The 24,862-nt window shown below is 36.6% G+C and overlaps 1 protein-coding gene across 1 annotated transcript in view; it reads right to left on the bottom strand.

Annotated features, from left to right (window-relative positions):
• Window positions 1-22,511, bottom strand: part of IMMP2L (inner mitochondrial membrane peptidase subunit 2) — a 405,886-nt gene extending 383,375 nt beyond the window's left edge. The window contains exons 1-3 of the mRNA XM_066319018.1: window positions 22,471-22,511; window positions 12,765-12,902; window positions 6,594-6,697 (exon numbers count right to left, since the gene is read on the bottom strand). Coding sequence (XP_066175115.1) covers window positions 6,594-6,697; window positions 12,765-12,899 — 239 coding nt within the window. The 5' untranslated portion in view covers window positions 12,900-12,902; window positions 22,471-22,511. The remainder of the gene's footprint in view (window positions 1-6,593; window positions 6,698-12,764; window positions 12,903-22,470) is intronic.
• Window positions 22,512-24,862: the final 2,351 nt, after the last annotated feature.

Raw genomic sequence — 24,862 nt, 5'->3', positions numbered from 1 at the left:
CCCATCATTTGTAAGAGTATAAAAAATTATTCTATGCTGTTCCACCCTTTTTAATTTCTGTTGAAAATGTAAAAATTATGTCACTTGGTAAAACAGGTTTTTTCCTCTTCTTCATTTGCCTAATTACTAAAAGGTGAAGTAAAAATAATTAAATTAATATATCAGTTAATTTTGAGATTGAAAATTACTGTTAACACCCTTCCAAGAGAACATAGGGTCTCCTTATGTATCAACTACTGCTAACACCACATCATCCTACAATTTGAAGATCACAATGATAGTATATATAGGGTTAAAATTAAAATTATTTCTGCAGCTGCAAAGCTGGCGAATAGAACCTCAGCTTCACTGCAACCAGGATGTTGCTTTCATGCTATTGTTTTACCCAAATCAAGTATAACTTTGCCTGGGTAATCAGGGCGGAGGGAGGATTAGGATGATTTGTACTTAAGCCTATGTATCTTAGAAATAAAGCTATTCTGCACTAGGTTAGGTGAAACTGTACCTTATCATCATATGATAGATGATACAATTGTAATGATTGTAGCTGAATGTGATTATTACCTCAAACCAGAATCAAAATAATCAGAAGGGAAGATATTTACCAAAATTCATGCTTGGGTGTATACAATAGAACAATGGGAGGGCTTAATGATTAACATAGAGTTGTATATCAAAAAAGACTATAATACTGTACATCTTATGAGCCCTCGTTAGAGTTGGATTTGAGTCTGTATCCCAACTCCCAGAGCTCTAAAAAAAGCACCTCATATAATCATTCCGTGATTATGTGTTTTCCTCACTAACAACATCATAACCAGTTTTTTCTCACATCTTTTACACTTTCCAAAGAAACAGACATACATATATTTTCATGTAACTTCAAATTAACTTGTTTTTGTTATTTACATCCTAATCTAGCAGAGTTGCAACACTACTATAACTCACAGTTATTCCAGTGTAAATACAGATAAGTCAGTATACTTATCAGTATATACAGTAGGAATCCAGTAGCATCAAAATTTAAACTGTTCAGCACAGGATAATCTACAGATCTGTATTTTGAAGTATTCTGCTTCTGGGGTGGACGCAGAGCGACATGGCACGATGCACGACACACAACAATCAACCAGATTATGAAGTTCAATTCAGCACAACTTAAAACACTACAGCAGTCCTCTTTCACAAACAGCAAAGGCCATCTGACTTTCCCATCATTACCTTTTCAAAAATAAATATAGCTGGTTTTAAATCTCCAACTTGCAAGTTAACCACTAAAAAATGTGTAAGCTATAACATTAATTTATGCGACTTTTAGGCCTAAAGAGCCTAGCCAGATTCTTTCCAGAAGCAATTCTTGCAATCAAATCTCGTCAACTTCCTAGTCATATCCATAGAGTTTAAATGCAACAACCATAACTTTAACTGCAACAATTTCTTTCCTCCACAACTGCTCAGTTTCTGCATTAATACAATAACTGCCTATTAAACTCCTCCTGAGCAATTCATATTAAAACCAAGGATCATGTACACTATTTGGGAAGTTTCCTTAGAAAAAGGATTTTACTTTATAAATAGAAGATGCAAGGCTTTCTTCCACCAACAGTATTAATACACTTATATATAGTATGATACCGACACTAATAGATTGTAACACAGATAATTAAAGTAGAACTAGATATTTGATTTTTATCAAGAAAAGACATGATAGGTTTGGGGTTTTTTTCTCCCAGCAAAAAGAACAGAATAGGAAAATATTTTCTGAGGTCACTGAGGCACAGAAACTAAAGTGATTATTTAGCTTCTATGTCAGCACAACCTCCTTTGCAGTGTCCTACCTGCCAAAAGACAGATGACTTGGTAGAGACCTAAGTACAAACAAAAATAGAACAGAAATTGGAAGACTTAAGAAGGCCAAGCAGAGATATTTATAAAAGGTTGTCCAGTATTTTAGTCAGAAACAAGCTTTCTTAAACGTAATGCAGGAACCATTACATATCCATTCATGTTATATCTACCAGAATTTAGTAGAAAATCTTTACATAATTATAAGCAATTTGAATCCAAGGCAGTTCCTTCAGCAAGTACCTTCTTACTGATACTTATTTTACTAAGCTAGTCTCAATAATGAAATTCCAATTAGTGATCTTCTATGAATAGTATATATTCAGATTGCACCATTAGAGATCTCTTCTGTTTTCACCAACTAAACAAGACTACATTCCTTCAGAAATTCCATTATTCAGATTTGTGTGTATGGGCTGAAACTTGTTGAACTATCAAATAAAATCATCATCGCAATTATCTTTTCCATTTCACCTTTCTGGACACATGCCAGTGAGGGACACAGCTGCAAAAACAACCTCAAATGCAGTACTTTGATCCTTCCTTCAAAATTATGATCTGGACTAGATTTTTCAATGGAAGCAGTGACAGAAGCCACTTAATATCCCTCATAAGGATAATAAGGATAGGAGAGAAGAAGTATGATTTGTGTGGTTTTTTTAATGTAAAGCAATTTACTATGTAGAAAGTCAGTTCGTATTTAAAGCAATTATGCTCCTACATGAGAACTCAAAAGAAGCTGACAAAATATACAACACTTATTTCCTTATTTTTATAGCTGACCTTTAAAAACATGCTTTTAAACATATTGCCCATTTAGCTATTATAGTTCATACTTTTTAAAGCATGTTACCATTCAGAATGTACAGAACAAACAGCATGGTTCTCTTTTTTATTTTCCCAGATTAATTTAGCATAGCTATTTTTATCTGACGCATAAGAACACCTTCTAAATTAGCAATGGAAGGACACCTGGCAACCTATCTAGCAAGTAGGTTCCTGCTCTCAGTTAAACATTGGAGAAGGTGTTCTCTCTATTACAGACATAGCACGACCTTTAAATTAACCTCTAATTTTTTTACCTCAAGGTTAAAATTAGTGTCTGTGACTATAACCTTAACTTTTCATCATTTGAAAATCTAAACATCAATTTTTTTCTACATTGCAACAGGAATTTTGGAATAAAAAGACAGTATAATTGTACAATCAGGGCAGAAGGTTTTCCATAAAGGCAAACAAACTGAATTCTAGATCTAGAAATCACTTTTGGGCAACATATTTTTATAACAATGCCTGCATTTGTACACTAAAAAAACCAAATTACATACAGGTAAAGTTGGCAAAAATATCCCTTAATCTGCAGCAGAAGAGCACAATCTCTGTAAGTACTGGGACATGCAGCTGCAGCATGTATTCCCAGGGAACTGCATGAGCTGTACAACCCCCACTGTGATGCATACGGCTCCAGCTACAGCGCTGCTGGCACTCAAACTTTACAGAGTAAAACCAGCTGAGAGAACACTACGTATCTTATAACTCATCCTGCAATATCTGATAAAGTTCTACACAACTGTTGAGATCTACCTCAGCTAAGCTCTTACAAAATAGATGCCTGTTTCAACACAAAAGTTACTGAAAAATCAAGGTCTGCCTGGCAAAAACATGCACTTATAGTTGAAAGATGACCTCATGCGTTGCATGACTTTTTTCTCTTTGAAAACAAATAAATTCATTTCCAAAACTAAATTATAACAATTCTTTCCTTTTTTAAATCCATTTAAGGGATGGAAAAGTAGTATTCTAGAACACAAAATAACAGAAAATACCACATTTATTTAAAAATTATTCCTGTTTTGATTTTCAATGTATTAAGTCCCAGTAATATAGCAGTACCTAAATTAAGCACTTGAGCAAGTGATCAAGTTAAGAATGATAATATTTTGCTTAGTTCTGAATCAATTTAAAATTGTGAGTTCAGAAGTTACAGCATGTAACATTGAGCTCTCCTAATCCTGGTATCAATAAAAATAAGTTCAAGCTAAAGGGAAAAAAATATTCTAAAGGCTGAGGTAAGATATAACTATTTGTAAAACTAAACTGTGATTAAAGAAATAATTTTTGGCTACCAACCTATTATCTCCATTGGTTTTACCCGACTCTAATTTAATATTTTTAAAGACTAATGCCATTCTAAATATTTTGCCTAAAACAAGTTAAATGTACATGTGTGCATACAGTGGCTAATTTGACAGCTCTGGTTGAGATGAGTAGTTCACCTACATCAGCTACAGAGACTGAGATGACAGAGACACATGCAGTCTTCATTCAGTACCTTTACCAGGTATAAACACCAGCAAGTACTTGAGTACTTGGGTGCTCGTTTGCAATCAAAGTCATAAATATATATATATATATTTATCAAGAACTAGATTGGACAACAGAGGAAAAACTTTTTGGATATGCAAGCAGTATCAGAATCATGACCACGGGCTCACTGATTCTCTTCTGGGGCATCCAGGAACACCAAGACTAACTCACCTCTTCGCTTTCTTCATACGATCAAAGATACCGTGTCATTCTGGATGGCTGCTGTTTCTACCACAATTCCTGAAGGGATTGCTGACATCCCAATCAGAAAATTCCATTGTAAGTAGAGGGTCAACAGGCAAAACTTAGAGCAAAGGGATGAGTTTGAATGGCCCTAGTCAAGCTACCATGAAGGAATATTTTACTTCAGCTCTTGTTCTGCAAATGACCACCCTTCCACTATTAACCTCTAAATTATCTTCTACTACAATTTGGCAAAGAGGAGACAGTGAACAAATGTAAAGCAGCCAATAAGAATACAGAACAAAGGTTTACATAACCATTTGCTTATCTCAGTCAAACCACAATTTCTCAACTAAATTTCTTCGAGGAACATCTTAGTAAAGAAGCACATGAAGGAAGACCATCCTTCCCCAGTCATGCCTTACCTAAATCAGACTATGAGGACCAGCAAGTAAAATTCATGCATGTATGTGAGTTATAGAAATCACAGGTAAACAATCAAAATGAAAAAATAGAAGTACTAACCTGTTTACACAACAAAAGCATTGTATAGCAAAATCAAGTCTCAAAAACTGAAAAGTACAAAATCAAATCCAGATACTATATCCTGCAAGACTTTACTACACAATTGAAAAATTAACAATACAATCAGGAACCAGGCCAAAACTGCTTCTAACAAACCTGTATCATGAGGTACTTAAAAGTTGTTACTGATAAATGTAAGCATTGAAGGATATTTTATATTAAAACTATCCAATAGATTATTTTTACATTGTTCAACTCTCTTTGTATTGACCTTAAAGTGGTTTCGGAATACTCTGATCTGATTATCCAGTGGACTTCCCAAAGACTAAGAAAAACTTCTGCACAGTGCATGAATACAGCTTCTTCTATGTGGGTGTACGTGAACTCCACCAAGATTGGGGAAAAGTTTCCAAACATACAATAATCCCCACAGCATCAAAATTACTAGTTATCACGCTAAAATAACAACCAGTGCAGATAGCTCAGATAGAATCACAAACATTCAAGCAGTATAATAAGAATGAAACTATTTATTTTGTTTTCTGATCAGATGTGCTCATTTTCTGTTCAGTCTATTAATTACTAATCAGTTATACCAACTCTTTGAAACAATCACCAGAGCATGACTTGGGCAGAGGGATGCACACACAGGCAGAATCACATTTTACAGCAATCATTAAGTGATCTGAAATTGGAGTCCTTTTGCAATATTATCTGTAGCAAACAGAAATAAATTCATATTTGTAGCTAGACTATTTACAGAAAATGTTACACAACAGAAAATGAGACTGATCACAGTGCAAATTTTAGGCGTCTAACAAAAGAAGAACACATGAGAGAGCTGTCTTTAAGAACTGGTAGTGAAAACTGTCTTACAAATTACCACTACAGTGAACAGGTAGGCAAAAAAATGGGACAATTAGAAAAGATACACGACAAAAAGGCAAGTAGATAATATGGCTTCCAAAGACATTTCTGTTACAATCTACATATTGTGCATTTCACTTACAAAACTAAAACCTTAAGCTTAAACTCTCCAAGCATTTAATATGAGTATGTTTCATATCCCTACATCAGTTATGAGCACTTTGACATTCTATTTCTATTTTATAGTAAGGCTGAAATGGAGTTCCTGTCCTCTGTTAGTCTTGAGTATTTTCAACAGCAAAACACTGCCACCTTTTGGCTTGATACATAGACCTCCCAATTTTAAATGTAAAATTACATATTTTGCTCCATTTGTCCTTTATGGAGGTGGTTGAATTCTTGTGATCTTACCTACAATTTCATTCAGCAGACATACTTCGCCAGGAAGAAAAACATACAGTATTAGTCAATAAGGAATATTTTTCTCATAAGTACAAAAAGCTATATTCCTTTAAGCCACATAATGTTTTATCTATTTCTATCTCACAGCTCTTTGTTCTTGGCAGTTTTGGTACACATACACACTGTATCACATGATATCTTGCACTGCATTCCTTTCAAGTAAAAACTTGGTAATGCATTCTTTGAACATCTGAGCTTTGAAAACAGACAACAGAAATAACAATAATGCATTATTAAAAATGTTGTGTTCCTTGCTCATCTATATACCTACAATATTGTAGATGAAACATCAATGGTTCAATATCTACACATGCATGTATTGAGACGTATGCACAATTACTTACACCAGTGACACAATGTCCCCACGCTGTACATCATAATTTCTAATGCTCCAGTGGTTTAACAGCACTACATCAGATGCTTGTCTTCCTCCAGGATTCAAAGAAGGCTGAGAGAAGAGGAGAAAAATATATCTACGTTTAGATCTAAATTTCTTTTATAAATCTTCCACCTAATTCTGTTTCCATCAACATTAAAATTGGTAAAAACATACCCACTTACTGTAAGAGGCCAAGAATCTGCTGTATTACAGGAAACACATTTGAAATACATTTCTTTATTAAATGACATGTTAAATAACATTCATTTATGACAAATTCTAGTTCACATCTTTCAATGCACTACTGCATGCAAATCAGATTACATAGGATACATACTTAGGGCAAGCCTGATGAAAAGAGATTGCTCTTACTTCTTATCATTTAATATTAAAATCAAAGGAGAACCAAGTACACTAATACCCAGCAAAAAAACCAAACAAGCTTTTTGCAGGCATCTTACTATTTATAAAAGCATAACACATTAAAAATGAAATATGTACTTGTGGCAATACTAATCTCAGCATCCTTTGCAAAGGGGAAAAAAAACCCTTATACCTACAGCACATACTGACACTGGCAATAAATGTGGGACTTCCATAACAGGACACAAAAAGGCATGCATCAAAATAACCAAGTAATTAATGCATAATTAGGAGGTACATCAAATCCCTCAAAATTATTTTGTGTGATATGATACAAAACCAGGGTACCTGATCAATGCTGGCTCTGAGTTAACTCTTGGGAAATGGCAGAGGAAGGAAGAAGCCCATCACAGTTCTGTATCTATGCTTGCAAGTCTTACTTTAAAACTGAGACTCTTTTTACTAGACAGAAATTAAATAATTTAAAGAGTATTCCAGACTGACGTTTTCTAATAATTTATTTCTCAGAAAACTTTTTCAGAATCTCCAAATACAATTACAGTGTCTCCCAAGACAAATCTCTTGGACAAGAGATAACTGCTAACATGGATTCTACATTAGGTGATATATGCAATAAAGCACATAGTATTGAAACTATGTTACCCCTCCTTTGTATGATAACTGCTTTGTATGATGATATTAGCTAATTTTTTGTTGTTGTTGTTTTTGCTGCTGTTGTTGCATTTACAGTATAACTGGAACCATCACATAAACCACTGGACTTTCACTGCTGATATTCCCTTCCCCAAACCGATGGTACCTTCGATGAGTAAACCAACAGGGGGACTGAAATTAACTCTTCTCAACCCTAGTAAATTACATTGTATCGAATTCCATTCTATTGTTATTCAGTAAAATTTGCTCTCAAATAAAATGATTAATCAGTATTCATTTTTAACTTCAAAAGCAATTTAGAAGTGCTGATTTCTCTTTACTACAGTTTCGTCACTTATCATTGCTAAACACACTGGTTGACAAAGACACAGTTCAAGTGGGATTTGTGAATAATTACTTTTTTCAAGATGCAAGAGGAAGTCATGTGGTAGGGTCCTCAATAGGTGTAATTCACGTGAACAGTAAGTAATACGATAGCATGTGATAAGTCAAAAGAATAAACACGGTAGGGAGAAGAATATGACACCCTAAGTTTAGTTAGAGAGCAAACGAGGCTAGTTACATTTTGGGCTACAGGCAAATTTCTAGTTAGGTAAATCAGGGGATCAAAGCAGATCACTTTAACATTTATATTTAAGCTACAAATATACTAACACTTATTGCTGTTTTATTTACTAGACTCAATGCACTGCATGAACCAGGTAAATGAAAACCAGGAGCTAATTAGCAGTTATTTTATCTGTAGTTTTTAATCAGGATTTCCAGAATTATTTATCACCTTTACAGCATTTTCCACCAAAGGATCAAATATTTACATACAAGTGACTTACATACAAATTCACAAATAATTCAGTCATACTTACTTTGCCAAATATAGGTACATAGCGGCCAGAAGCTTACAACACTACAAAGTATAAAGCAGAGGCCAATCTTACAAAGCAGGAACCATACATACGATATATTCTCACAAAATAAACTCCTTAGTACTCAAAGGCATCTGCCTTAAAAGGCCAAAAGAGAAGCATGAAACAAATAGAAACCTTAAAACCATTGTTCCAAAAATAATGTATCTCACAGGTAAACATAGAAAATATCTAAATGAGTGTTCACACAGTTCTCGTATCAAATAAACTTACATCAACTACATCTTACAGAGAAATATACCAGGTAGCTACAGTATTGCCTTATTTGCACTATCCAGGTTGACTCCTGGTTTTTTCTGCATTTAAACAAAGGAAATACCTTAGAATTTTAACACATTTAGATATTGCATAAGCTTTTTTAACCTAAAGCACTCTAAATGCATTTTTAACAATACCTGACCTCATTTTGACATACAGAGCGGATATCCAACACATTATACATTAGAATTGTGTTTGAGGAAAAAAAAGATGGTGTAGGCTTTTTTCTTCTCTCTCACAAAAAAAAAAAAAAAAAACCTTGACAAATGTGCAGACTATTTTGTTAGAAGAAACTGAAGGAAAACTAGGAGACAACTATTCATTTACATCAACAATTACTATTGTCTATTTAAAAAAAAAAAAAAAAAGGCTAAATCCTTCAGCAAGCCATTCTCTATTGTAAATAACACGAATTGAGATTCCACAACAAACAAGTATAGAAACAATACAACTTAGTCCTCATGATATTTTAACTAGTAGTAAGGTTTCAGAACTAGCAAAATCAAAATACAGCTTCTGCAAAAGGAGTCAAAACATAGCATCACAAGGACTTTTATATGAAACAAAAATGACACAGAGACTTCTTCCTTCTAGTCTGAAGCATTTGCTCAAGTTTTTGGCATAAAAGCCTGCCATAAATGAGGCACAGAGGTCTTAAATTAAACTGTGGTGCAGAAGCCACAAAACATTACTCTTTCCAATTACTAACTAATCTAATGCTAAAAGCATGCAAATTGAGATCCCCAGCCATATGATGAAGCCTCATAGGACATGAGGTTCCATAAGTAGGAGGGTAAAAACATGCCCTTTTGCTATAAATAATGATTAACTTGATAGTTGTTATGCTGCTAGTGAAGGTCGCAACTTATTTGCTTATAGCTTGGGGAACACAAAGAATATTCACATGAGCTTACAGGCTTAGGTACAGTAATCCTAATAATAAAGTCAGGAGGAACTGCCACAGAATAATTACAACTGCTATTATGCATAATGGAATAGAACATCCAATAATATTTGCTGCAGAAACACAAGTGCTTTGTCAGAGATTGCTGGTCAGGCCACTTCCTATAATCCTTGGTATTGAACTGTTATAGAGTTCTATGCTATAGGACTTGCATTTACAGCTGCACATACACTGCCATTTTCTATCCCACCTGAAAGCAGTCCATTTAATTTAATGAATTTACAAATCTATGTATCCATGAGGGGTTCCTTTTCCATATCTTTATACATGAAGAGTTCATAATACCAGACAAGTAATGAAACTCAATTAAAAAAATAACATAAAACAGTATCAAGATGTCCATATGGCAACAAACATTTAAAAGTATACAGCCCACACTACAAGAAGTCATATGAAAAAAAATCCACAACAGCCAATTAAGAAATCTTATTACCAGTTATTTGTGTCACTTATATTTAATGTTGTAAACAGATTACAACTCACTATTAGTAGAATGCTAGATGAGCACATCAATCTAAAACCTTAAGCAACAAAACTACCTCATGATGATTAAAAAAACCCAGTAAATTTGGAAATAAAAGAGAAGGTAATGAAACTATTAAAACTGTTAAAAATATAAACTGCAATAGTTCATTGTTATTCTGTATAGATTAGAGTTAATACACGTATACACTGAAGTCATCACAAGTGAAATCATGAAAGGTGGCTGAAAGCACTGAAAAATACAAAATCAGCTTGAGACAATAGAATGCATTAAGTTTGTCTTAATTGATTGGGTCAGTAAACTTTTATTTTCATTAGAAGCTTTATTCATATGCTTGTCAGGGTGTCAAAAAGTGTTCCCACCGTTTCAATCTGAAAAATGACCACATGCATAGAAGTTTAAAACAAACCTCTATTTCAGTTCTGTTTCAGAATAAAACTAGAGAGTTTTACAGACGCTGAGGTGTCAGTAAAATTTTAAGTGTCAGGTTTCAAGCTATCCATTTTTCAATCAACAGAGGGAATGTTTAGTTAGCAGATACAGCAAGGGAACAGTTTCAATTTTAATAATCCAGTGAAAATATATTGCTTTCCCTTTGTCAGGTTGAATAAACCTATGCAAAAAACTGTAGAGTTTTTCAAATATTCCATGGATGAACCACAGTCAACTATGTGCTCTTCAAGTGAGCAGAGAAGCAACACTCCAAAACAATACCAGAGCACTCTCAAACACTTGAGACTGACTTCAAAGAAAACATAAAACTGAGGTATTACCCAGAGGGGCACAACAGACTTGTGGAAAGGGAAAACTAAGAAATTTCTTTCCAGCTACTGAAGCAAAACTATTAAGCAATAATGGATGTCAAACAGAACATTATATCAGAGGCAGAAAAGACCAAACAGTGAATGGCAATGTGGTACGCTAAAGAAGCCAACACTTCAAAATTTAAATGCTCAGGTCACACTCACTAGTAGCAAAGAAAAAACCCCAAAAACCAGAAACTAGCAAAGGAAGAAAGCCAAAACCAGAAAATCCAACACAAATCTGCATCTTGAATGCTCTATGTGGCTCCAAACCTGCAACAGAGGCAAAAATGGGAAGATGGAAGACAAGGGAGTTGTACTCATCTGGCTGATTTTGTACTTCTCTAGATGCTGTGCTATATATTTGAATTTCTCCTGTCTGAAAATAGGAAAAAGATATTAAAATTGGTTTTTCACAGTTTTCCCTTCCTCTCCTTTTTAGTGCAAATTTCTGGCTCTGCAACTGCAAGCCCTGAGATTCTCCTCTACTTCACTGGTCATCAATGATATTCAGAATAACATCCACGAAAAGGGCAAAGATAACTTACATTACACCCAGCTTTTGGCCTTGGATTATAGAATTAGTGGAGTAAGATGATTTTATTTCATTCCTGTTCTTGATGTGAGAGCTGCCTGCTGAGGTTTCTTGACAGAGTTGAAGCATCGGATTACAGACTGCCACAAAAAGATACACCACCACCTTGCCATCCCCTCCTCCCCACCACATGCTCTTTAGAACATTAAACATAAATCAGCCAAGTGCAGAATCAAGCCTAATTTTTCTAGCCCATGTGTAAATTCTGCATAATTCAAACTCCAGCAGTTGATCTTGATTGCTGTGACACCTCTTCAAGGTTCTGAGCTTATTAAGATAATCAGAAAAGAGAGCTTGACATGCAAAAATCAAATCTTTGCTCCCTGCTAATTGGAATGTTGCAACATTGGAACAAAATACATCATAGTTATCAGTGGGGATGCGTACCAATGTGTAGTGCATAGGATTTAAAATGAAAAGTAACAATATGGAAATTTTTTATCTACATTAAAATATAGCTTTTTCAAGACCAAATAAACAAAATTGTGTTAATGAGTATTTATTTAACATCTATATGTCACACATCCTATTTATATTTACTTGCTTATGCTGTATAAACATTCAGTATAATGAAAGTAAAAACAGTGAATTGATACCTATTTCCTGATAAACATAAGCAATAATAGTAGATTCATGCCACTTTCAGTATTCTTCCCTGCAATGGTGCCATATGTGCTCATTAGTAAGAACAAGTATAGCAAGAAACAGTTTTACCATACAGTTACTATAATGTAGCTACTGAAAATTAATAAAGCTTCTTTGTAAGTCATCAATTCGACCCCAAGAGACAAAGGGTATTGCTCCAAATATTTCTAAATGGTTAGGAAGATACCAGAACAATCTATCACTATTTCTCCATATATTTTCCTTTAACTGACCCAGAATTTTGGAAAGTTTTGTTTTCAAAATCTTTTCTTTCACATCACAAAGTATTTAACAAAGTAGAAATTAAACTATTCCATAGAACATCATTTAATAACAATTGAGAAAAAGGCTTATTTTCACCTTGCTATTATTAGTGGAGAGCCACCTTTCAATTTCCTGATAGACAAAAGATTTTTCCAACAGTACCTGCATTGATGCTCCTTCCACCCTTGCGACACAGGCAACTCTGTCCAAGAAAGTCACAGTTACAGGAACAGCAACAAAGAAACCTTTAAGAAAGGCTTTTATGTATCTCTTCCCCAAACCCTGAGCCTGTGCCATAATCTGAAAAATATGAAGGAAAGAGAAAAGTTTTTACAAAACAAATTTGAAGTAACATCAACATGTAGCCGCAATTCAACACAGAATAATTAAGAATAAAATTATTATCTGTTAGAGTCTCACAATATCTAGAGTGAAAAAGAAAAAAAAAAAAAAAAAAGGTGTGCACATGAGAATGGAAAAAAACCCAAACCAACAAATGAGAAATCTTCCTCAGATTTTAAATGTCTTTTCTACAGAACAGAGGTTGATATTTCACATTTACCCGTTTGCTAATTTGAACATTTCATGTGATCCTGTGCTAGGAGAAGTACTTGATAAAAATGACTCAATATGGCTGGTAAGCAAGAAGCAAAGTGATTCAACCAGACAAAATAATACATTTTGGAAAAAAGAAGCATTGCAAATAATTTTCTCTCCATACACTGGTATTTACTAATTTTTCACCTCCAAAGATGGACTGTGTTAAGCAAAAGAAAACTATTTGCAACACATCACTTTTTCTTCATTGTCCTGGGTTGTAGTTTAGGATGTATTCTATCACCATCTTCAGTTAATGGCCCATCAATGCCTCATGACTCATAATGCCTTGTAGCTCCCTCCGGGCGTTATCTCTCTTTAATGGGCCACCAAGGACCTCCTGTATGACTCATCATCCCATTGTGAGATGCTCCGCCCAGGGGGAGGAGCCAAGCATTCTCACCTGGATATAAGCTGGGATTTGGGACAGTACAAGCAGCCCTCACCCATTGGATTCCCAGGGGATCAGAGCTACCAGACTTTCCTACGGGATCACTGCTACAGGAAGAACACCTCGCCTGGACTGCTTCCACCACCCTTATCAGATTGTATTCTGCCTCTGTCGGTGGTTTGTTGTTTTTTTGTATTATTGCATTTATTTCATTTTTTTTTCCTTTTCTTCTCATTAAATTGTATTTCTGACTTGGAGCCTCTCACTTGGTTTGTTTTCAAACCACAACATTCATTAAATACTGTCACAAACAAAAATGCATAAATGCATCATTTCCACACTGGTGGTAACTGCAAACACCAAATCGATTCAAATTGTCACATACAGATCATAGGGACACACCATAACACAATGACTACTTGTTGACCACTCCATCACAAAGTTAAAAGTATGTTGGCAGACTAAGACTAATGTAATGACACATGCGATGATTCCATTCCAACTCTATGTATTATACAAGCTCCCATCTATTTTTTTTACCTCTGAACCACTGAACATGCTTGGAAAATATGTACAAAGTGCACTGAAACACCAGCTATTTGTATTAGCTGTACTTCTAAAAAGGAAGCTGGATATCCAGGTAGTGCTGCATAGACTCAAGCCTAATTCATATAACAGCAGTTTCAGTAAAAGAAATGCTGCCCTTCACCTATTGGCAACACCTTTTTAAACTGCTGCTTCCACCTAATGAATCCCTGCTAGATCAGCTTGTGTCTATATTCAAGAACATAGAGTTATTTTTCAATTAAAGTAATGAAAAGCTTAAATATATGCAGTTTTGTTCAATCCTCTTACAAAGCACTTAAAATTTCACAATATAATTTTTTCTTTGTTGCATTTTCAGAAACATGGAAGTGATGAAGTATTTGTATGCAGAATATAAACTGATGTCGCTCTGATAAAATAGTACTGAAGGTAGTATTTCTGTCACAGAAAGAGCTTTTTAATTCCAAAACCCATAAAACTTAGAAAACTCAGTTCTACAAAGTAAGCCATCTGCATATTCTTCACAAGAATTCTTTATAGATATTAATAGCTTTGCAGCAATAAGATCTGTCTTCAAAGACTATTACTTTTCACATTCACCTTCAAAAGATTTTTAATTATTTTTTAAGTCGAAATATTTCATCATCTGTAACTTGCTCATAAGTTTACATTTTCACACTGCTTATAATTCAGTCATTTTCTTTCTGAACATTTCATGAGAACATTTTCAATTTGCATCAACCACTTTTATAAATAATTTGAAATATTTGTGAAACAGAACCAAAACCTCACCATTTCAAGACAAAAGCTTATAAGGATTTACTCTCAGCTTATCATTTAAGAGCTTGTTATTAGAATTGTTGGGGGTAAGGTTTGTCCCTTTCTCACTCTAAAGAATTTTTTTCTCATAAGTTACCAAGGAGACCAAGTGTTGGATACTTAAGAGTACTTAACTCAAAGAGGTGGCCAAAACCCAGTTGAGGAGATTTTTTCTTTATCTACTAAGGAGGGAGTAACTGCCTTCTCTGATAAGAAGCCAGCTGTTAAAAACCGGGTAGAGCAGCGTTGCTTATCAGATGGGGCAGTGTTGCTTATTTCTGTTCATTCTTCCACTGCCCCATGGGGATATCTTCTGTTAATGGACCACTAAAGCTCACCAATGACATGACACATTACATCATACTATTGTAAAATGCTCTGCCCAGGGAGGAGGAGCCAAACCATTTCCACCTAGATAAAATGGAGCCACAAGTGTCATGAGTCATCCAGTGTTCCCACAGGACTCCCAAAGGAAGACTGGACCCATCTCTGGACCCTTTCTCCACAGGACCATCTCTGCTTCCAACAGGACCACATCTGCCACTTCAGGAGGGCTATCTTTTTGGACTGTTTCCAACACCCCGACCAACAGAGTGTCAGGTTGGATTTCTGACTCTTTTGGAGTTTTCTAGGATTTCATATTTGTTAGTTTGCTTGCTGATTCTTCTGTACTACATTTTTATTTTTAATATCCCTAGTAAAGAACTGCTATATCTATTCCCCAAATTTTTGCCTGACAGCCTTTTAACTGCAAATTTATAATAATTTGGAAAAGTGGAGGAGAGGGGGCTTACATCCCAAGGAAAATTCAGTCTTCCCTGGCAGACACCTGTTTATCTAAACCAAGACAAGAATCAATCAACCAAAAGAGACCATTGCCTCAATCAGCAGAGCTTTCCCTTTGGAAAATATGCCACATAAAAATAAAAAAATCACTAAAAATCTGGGGTTTTTCTACCTTCTGACTTCATCATTGCCTACACCTTAATACCCTTCTCTCAACCTATTTACCTTGAGCTTTGTGTCTTGAGTTTTGTGGCTGGAACTCTACTTCTCTGCTATGAGGTCTCGCATCTCAGACCTCTGGCACTCTAACAGTATTGTCAGCCACAAAGCAGCATTTTGAGACCTTACCCACAAACATATTCACCATGTTCTCTAGAGTAACTTGAGCAGGAAAACACTGTCTGACACATGTATCACAATATGGCTGATATAGGAATAGTTTTAAAATATTCAGAAATCAAACAACTTTACTTCTCTTAAAATTCCTCAGAGTCAAACCTCATTTTCATTAATAATGAAACAAATATTCTTTCTACTAAATCCATGGACAGACCTTGTTATAAACTTCTTGCAGAAACCCCACACTAGTGTCTATAGAAAATCTACAACATGAAAAGAAGTAATTGGTCAGACAATCCACAGGAGACCAACCATATGCTTCCTAGAGCTACAAGCTTATTAGTAGTGACAGAGAATCTAGCAGTCAGGTTAAAACTGCTAAGAAAAAATGCTTCATTCTCAGTGCACCACTTGGACAAGGCAACACCAGCAGTATTAAGCAGCTGTGGACAATGCCGGGAATTAAAGTCCAACTTTTGTGGGTATGAACACATGTAGTACTACACGGCACAAAATAAAAAACATGAGGGGAAAAGCACCAGCAGCACCCCTGGTTTACAACGACAGGTTTAAATGCATGTCAATGAGGCAAGCAAAGTATTGCTTGCTAAAAAAAAAAATTCCCTAACACATATTTCTGGATCTCTCCTCAGTTTGACACTTTGAATAAGATCAACAAATCACAACACTTAAAACAACACACTTAAAAGAAACAAAGCCAAACACCAAAAAAAAAAAAAAAAAAAAAAAAAAAAAAAAAACAAAAAAAAACAAAAAAACAAAAAAAACAACAACAAAAAAAAAAAAAACAACAACAACAACAACAAAAAAAACAGAATAAAATATTTTAGAGATGCATGCTCTTTTCAGCACCCGTAAGTTACACTTGGTTTAGGGAAAAAAAACCCCAGAGAATAATTCAGTAGAACTGACAAACTTCAAACCAACAACCTTGAAAACTTGTTTGAAATGGAAACATGGACAAGAAAAATTCAAGATCAAAAATTCTAGCATATAGCAGGTCAAAGCATTAAGAATTTCACATTGTGCAGCTCAGAGATTAAGGCAGATGGAGCACAGCATTATCCGGACTGAAGTATTTGGTGCACAAAAGGTCCAGGGATTATAATGAGCCTCTCGTGGGTACTACAACATATGGAGCAGAGATGCTATTTAGATAGCTCTCTATGTATAAAATCTTTATTTTTTCTTACACTTGCCTGCACATTAGAAGACATTGTTTATCAAACAGCCTGCAGAAAATCATCAAGTAATTCAGAAAGCCCCAGGTTACAATATATTTGCAAACCTAGGTACTTAAAAATTACCCACAGAAGTATGATAGGAAAAATAGCTGTAAAAACAAGGCATTAGTAGTCATCCGCAAAGGAAATAGAATGGCCCCTGATGTGCTTCTACAAGACATGTGAGGGAACAGGAAGGAGGGAATTACAACCTATATGCAAAACAACTAGCCCACCAAGACTGTTACATTAGTGTGAAATGACCTATTTGATCTTGTTCAGGAATTAGTAACTCTGTGACATATAGCTGAAGAATCAATTGACTCAACCAACTTCTCTGTTAATCAAATTGTGCATTTTTCTATAAATCAATGGCATCACACTAGAATTCAGGATCTATGTTTTGAAAACAAAGACTACTTTCATAACAAAAAACACCATAACACAGGAATAAGCCAAATTTTATTGTGTCCTATGAAATGTAAAACTGAAGACAAAAGCTTTTGTTTATAAGACCAGTCTAACTTGAAGATGAGGTTATACTTGACTTAACAACCATGATTAACAGGGTACCACTGAGTATAAGAACTAGTGTGATCTTTTTAACACATTCTTGTTCTACAATCTTTCATGATACAAGGCCAGAGCTAAATATTGCCATGCAGCCTGACTCTCATTTCCCATTTTAGTTGTACATTTCCATAATTTTTATATTACAGTAATTACTGTAAGGGTATAAGTATGCAGAGTTTTTAGTAGGCTGATTTAATTCACACATATTTATCCAAGTACAGGCTTGGACATCATGGTGATGAATGCCAAAGAAGAACCAAAATAGATTAGTCCATAAGTTTTCAGTTAAAATAATCAATATAGATCAGTGCATTTAAGTTTTCATTTTAAAATCCTATCTGGTTCCAGAGGAGCTCTCATTTATCTTTCAATAAAGCCAACTTTATCCTGGTATTATTCCACCATAGTGGTAACATGACTATTCAATTAATCTATTTATATTCTGCACAGATTTTACTCATCCTATTCCTCCATCATATTACTCTCCCTCCATCCCCTAGCATACAGACATTAAAGAACAGGCCTCTACTGTGAGTTTGGAAAGAACTCAGGTCATGCAAAAGACTGCTGTGTTACTGAAGAAGCAAATCATAACCTAATTTGCAGTTGCAGCAACTGCACAGTATTCTCTGCTGTTCTCTTTTCTTTTCTCTAAATTAGTCACTTTGTTCTGACACCCAGATGTTTTGCTTGTTCCAAATAAAAAGCAGCAGATTCTGTTAGTTTCAATTCCTTTTGTACCATTTTATTATGCCTTTGCTTGAATTTAAGCAATTACAATTTCCATGTAATCGCTCCCAGCCCTAAGAAATATGTAGAATTTTTTCCAGTATACCACAATAAAGAAAAACTACAATAAAAATCCATTTTTCTAATCTTCTCAGTGCTGTAACACACAGAGAAGTTCCCAGAAGCAGACAAAACCAGATCAGCCATAATGAGCTTTCAGCTCACAAATCAAATAGAAAAGCTTAAACCACAATAATCATCAACATAATCAGTCACAGAATTATTGCTGGGGAGAAAAATCAGTTTAATGTGGAACTGATTCTTCTTTTAATATAATATTACTATATCCCATCACTGGGATCTATGTCATGTAAAAAGGCTTAGTTGACATGTTGGTTGCAACTAGAAATAAATTCATATTTCTTATTCTTACAAATTAATTTTGTGATTCAAGTACACAATGGAAAATCTTGTATTTCCAAACAAAACATTTCCCTCTTCAAATACAAGCAAAACTGGAAGAAAACACAGCTGTAGACCAAAGTTACTCTCAGCAATCAAATTAACAACTAGCTCAGGATGGCAGGTTATCAGCCACCCCTCAGTTCTGACAAGTTATTCAGGATTCCACTTGATACACACAAGCATCAAGAAAAGGAATTATAATTTTAAAAATTATTAATTGTTACAAATCAGATTTTTTCCCAGCACTAAAACTTTACATGTAATGAAATATCTTCCAAGTACTATCACACAGGTGACTGGCAGAGTACCAGCCCTTCTAACATAAAAGTTACAATATTTGGGTTTGTTCGTGATCCTGCACCTTCAAAGAAACTAAAGGTCATTAATATATATTGTAGAGAAATGAAAGTACTGAATTATATCAAGTTTTGGAATTAATTTATGGGAGCTACATAACACACATTCAGCTTCTTACAATTAAAAGTTCTGTGTTGCTTCCAGCCTAAGGATTCAATGTCTGCAACCAAAGTTAATTGTCTAAATTTATTTTAAGTGTCCTTTGCAAACAACCACCAGCTGCTGCTATGTTTTGCTCTCAAGCAGACTGCATAAATGAGGAGGTGCTTTGAAACTTACTGAATTTGTAAATTATATTTACAGTAAGCAACAGCATAACCTTTGAATTTCAATGAATTTGTACATTCACCAAGTCAACTCTCTAGATTTTTTCAAGCACAATTGAACTGTCATGTTAGTTGTGGTTATCCAGAACCAAACTTAAGCAAGAACAACTACAAAAAAAAAAAAAAAAAAAAAATTCAGTTTTCACCAAAATATGTAACTTAAAGTATTCAGATCACATTCAATGAACAGCCTAAGAATAACAGCACTCAGCTTCAAACATGATCATCAGAAACAAATTCTTCTAAAAGGTTTTGCTTTTGGATTAAGAGGAACTGAGTTTCATATGGAACAGGGAAGTTTCTTCTAGCCTAATGGAAAGTCAAATGAATACAAAAACAAACTAGCAGAAGAAACAAGATTCTCAGCTAGAATCTTCAAAGCATGCCAGTATGCACTGAGTATATGAGGACAAAATAATGACTGAAAATAATATTTTTTTATGGTATGAAAAAATTATGCCAAGAGAAAGAACAAAAATTGCTTTCATTATTTGAAAGGTATTTTCCATTTTCAGCATACTTCACAAAAACTACTAGTTCTTCCACAACTACTGTAAAAGAAGCTTTGTGCATCCTTGCTCAAAGGAGAGAAATTGGGGCTGACTCTCCGACAGAACATGCCCATGAAATCCAGCAGTAAAACCTAATGAACCAACTACTTAATTTCTACTGTCTGGGGGATAATAAATTAAATGTATAAACTAATACAGAAAATTATGCCTTCAAAAATAAATTCCTCTATTTTAACAACTCATGTTTTATCCTTGAACTCTAGAGGTCACTGTGGGACTTGTTAAGATCAGACCTAGTGTACGCCATCATCCCCCACCATACTGATTTTGAGTCTGGGATTTGTGATAACTTCAGCTGCCATCTAAGTTTCTCAGGTCTCAAGAATAAGCAAAACAATTTAACAAGTATAAGGATACAGATTTCCAGAAACAGATGAAATCTGTGACACCCTAGGCAACGTATAAAGATCTCACCACAAAATTACAACTGTGATTGTGAAACCATTTGAATCCTAAAATTATTGCTAGCATGCTTAAAATATTATTTTCAGGGATCTGGATATCATCCACTACTATACCATAAGTATAGTTATGTACCATCAGTTCCAGGAGAAAATTTATTTTGGTAATAACATACACATTAAATAAAACAACCTGTACTTTTAAAAGTAAATTAAATAAAAGACTCCTGGAAAATCTTCCAAATACGGTAGTTAAAAATGTTAATTTTTTTTTAACAAGATGCATGTTTATCCAGTTGCAAAGCCACATATTGGAAAAATCAAGTCTAATTCTGAAGTTTTCTACAGAAATTATTTCATTTAACCTGAAAATCCTCAAGAGGTTCTCTTTTCCTAGTACATTTTGCTGACAATTTTGATTTTCTTCCTAGCTGAACAATGAACAACTATGTGTGGCATTTGTTTTTACAGGGAGAAAAGAAAAAAAAAAAAAAAAAAAAAAAAAAAAAAAAAAAAAAAAAAAGTGCTGGTACAAGAAAGGTATTTGGAGAGATGTAAAGCAACTTTGTCTTTTTTGATATCTTGGTGTGCTCAAGGAATTCCAGTGCCACAAAACAAAAAATGGTAACAAAACAAACAAACAAAAAAACCCCCACGAACCTTCTATAATGGAATACTGGCTAATTAGAAGATTTTACAAGGTTAGAGTCTACTTATTCAGCTGCACTTTTTCTAAGCTTTTTGCCAACTTCCAAGAAAATCTGCCTTTTAAAAAGTAGGAACACCAGAGAGACGTGTCTGGGAACTGGCTGAATCTCTTCAGTTTCAAGCATTGCAGCCTTTATACGGAGAAGCATTTAACCATGAACAGACTGAGGGACACGCACCAGGTGCGGAAAAGCAGCCACTTTATGAAAGGTCTATTATTACAAACAAAAACAAAACCAATAAAACCCCCCATAAAACCAACAAAAATTTCTCTCAGACGTCCAGGATGTAGGATAACAGGAAAGCCACTCCATCAGGATACCAGAGAACAGCCATTAACAGCAGTCCTCACAGGACAAATACAGGAGGTGATAAAAGTCTCATAAAGCAGAAAAATACGTTCAGTAAGAACTGCATTCAGTCCGGGACCAAGAGCAGTACACAGCACAAGTCCAAGGTACAGACATGATGCCAATGAACGGGAGCAGAACCCCGGAGTCGCTTCCAAGCCCATTCCCTCGCCCAAGTAACCCGCCTTCCACCGGCAGCAGGGCACGGCCGCCTGCTGCACCGCCTCTGACAGGCGGAGGATGCGCAGCGCAGCAGTACTTCTCGCTATTGACTCCGCCGCTTCTCTTTAGGCCGGTCCCCTCCCACGGGGAACAGCTGTGTACTCTGAAGGGCGAAGAGGGGAGGAACCTCACACCCGAGCAGCAGCGGGCGCCGGCCATGAGGCGCTTCCGGCAGCCCCGCTGGCCCCGCCCCGGGGGACGCGCCGGCCGGGGCGGGGCGGGGGCGGGGCAGAGGCGGCACCGAGTGCTGCAGCGAGCTGGCGGCCGGGCCCGCCGCGCGGCGCCTGCCTGTCCGCGGCCCCGCACATGGAGCCCCCTCCGCTCACGCCCGTCCCCGCTCCCTCCTCCACCAGCGGGCTCCCCGGCCCCTTCCCCGCCCCGGCGCTCCGAGCCCGCCCGGCTCCCGTGGCTCCGCCCGGCTCCCGGCCGCTCCCGCCGCTTACCCTTTGCTCCGTTCCGCGGGGGGCGGGCCGCAGCCGGCCGCGTCACGTGCTCCCGGAGCGGCCGCCCCGGGCCGCCCTGAGGGGCCGCGGCTGCAGCGGGCGGCCTGAGGGCTCGCCTTGTGCCGCGCACAGAGCAAGACAGGCTCTGCACGGAATACGGAACTTGGCCTGGTCCTTTTTCAGCTCTGTTTGACTCCCCAAAAACTTGAGGGTGCTGCATTGCAGTGACTGTGTTTTCCTTCAGTGAGGGTGGAGATTCAAATACACAAGGAGTATACTCTTGTGGCCGTTTTTTGGCAATTGGACAACAATAAATCTCTTCGGATATTGCTATGTAATATTAAGAGTTCTTAATATTTCAGTATAAAGCTGTTCTGTACCTTGCATATAGTGTAAGCCGCACAAAAGCGGCAGGATTTTTGTTCAGCCGATGACTTTCCCTAGAGCACACCAGATCTGGTCGGGACTGATGTCAGCCACATCTGCTGCATAAACAGCTGGCTGCATTGTACTGGCTCCATGGAGGGTGGCTGGGTTTCCCTGGCTGCTGCTGATGGATACACCACGGCTTGTGTTTTCATTCAGCGTTTAGTTGTTTTTATCAGTTGCCATAACAAGTGCAGGTGTCAGTATAGCCTGATGAAGGAGGTTTTTCCACAAAGTTCATGTACCTTCAAGAGTCAACAGGCAAGTTCATGGAGGGAAAATCCATTACAGATTATCTCACACGTAGGAACTACCTCTGGCTCAGGGAGTTCCTGACTAGATGTTGGGAGATGCTTCTACTAGTCAGGCCATTGTTGGAAACCAATATAAGATGATACAACTGCCGAGCCTCTGCAGTCAGATATTTGCAATTTCTTACTAAAATGTTATTTTTAAGCTCAAAAACTAAATTGTTCATACTTGAATTGATCTTGATTTTGAGGCTGAGGTATGAAAATATGAATGCGTAGTTGTCTGTAATCTGACCATGTCTTTTTACAGAGATGAAATATTTCCACTGTTGTTGAGAGAGGAGTCAAGTATCTTAGAAGGCACTGCAGTAGAGTACTTATTAATAAATTGAATTGGAAGGCACACTTTAAGACCATTTTTAGTACAAGGTACGTGAATTATGTACACATAATCTATAAAATTTCTTGTTACACACTATTCCAAACACAAAATGCCCAGCCTCTTGTAAAATCCGAACTTTTCAGCAATGCTTACCACTTTTAATGCTTTGTTTTGTGGGGCTTATGGTGACGGGATTATCCCATAGACATTTTGTTCCCGGAATTGTCACTGCGCTGACCACCTTCCCCCTCACCCCACTCCCCCACCACGGCTGGGGAGATATCGCTATGGGTGAAGGGGAGCCTGGGATGCTGCAGGGGTTGGAGCTGGGGCTGGTCCTTCCTGTGGGGGATTGGGGCAGCAGCCACCAGCACAGAGACTGGATTTGACCAGAGATCCTATTGCCCTGTAGAGGAGAGGGGGTTTGTTTGTTGGGTGGTTTGTTTTCCTTCAGCATTGCAACCAGGGCCCGCCAGTTTGTTTGCCTGTTTCCCCGCCCCTCAGGAGCTCAGAGCCAGCGCGTGTGGTGCTAAACCCAGGACCGGGAGAGCCTACCGCCGGACCCTTGGGCACTGCAGCTGGCCCTGTGTGTTAGGCTGCGAGACTCCTCCTGATCACTGCTGTCTCTACACGCAAGCCTGCTCCCTTCTCCCTGTTTCTCAGCCGTTTGAGGCTCCAAAGCTGATGTGTGGGGTGCCACGGCGACTGGGAGAGGGTAATTTTTCCCTTCCAGGGTGGGTCCCGCCTTCCTTGGGATTTTAGACCAGGACATCCTTAAAACATTTTCACGAAAAAGAACGTAATTCGTTTTGGTGTGATTTTGTTTTATGAAATAGATTATTTCATATGTATCACTTTATACCAAGATATTTGCTATCCCGGGAAAACCAGTGATTGTTACCCTATTTCACTTTTTGTTTTCCCTTCACACATTTTTAAATAAGCATAACCTTTACAGTCAAATAAGTCTTAGTAACTTTCTTGTTGGTTAACCTTTATTTAATGCTTTCTTTGGCACATTTGAATAGTGTGCTGTCTTTAAGATTCTACAGGTAGTTTATCAGTGTATTGTGTGGAAATTAATATTTTGCCACTGCTATCCACCATCTCCATTTTTATGTAAAAATTTTACTGTGAAATCTTCACTAATTGTTTACAAATATGCTGCAAAACACAATATTGTCTTTTTAACTGTAACATTAGCGAAACATCTTACGGGAATGTGCCCCAATGTTTCCATGCACTTGAAGCTGACAATGTGAAATAATTACCTCTAAAACTCAAGCTGAAACTCTTTTCAGATTAAAGATTTTTGCTCTAAACCTCTCAAGAT

The sequence above is a fragment of the Sylvia atricapilla genome, chromosome 5, assembly GCF_009819655.1.
Source record: "Sylvia atricapilla isolate bSylAtr1 chromosome 5, bSylAtr1.pri, whole genome shotgun sequence".
NCBI lineage: Eukaryota > Metazoa > Chordata > Aves > Passeriformes > Sylviidae > Sylvia > Sylvia atricapilla.
Note: the sequence above shows the minus strand (reverse complement) of the source record. Positions and strands in the feature narration are given on the sequence as shown.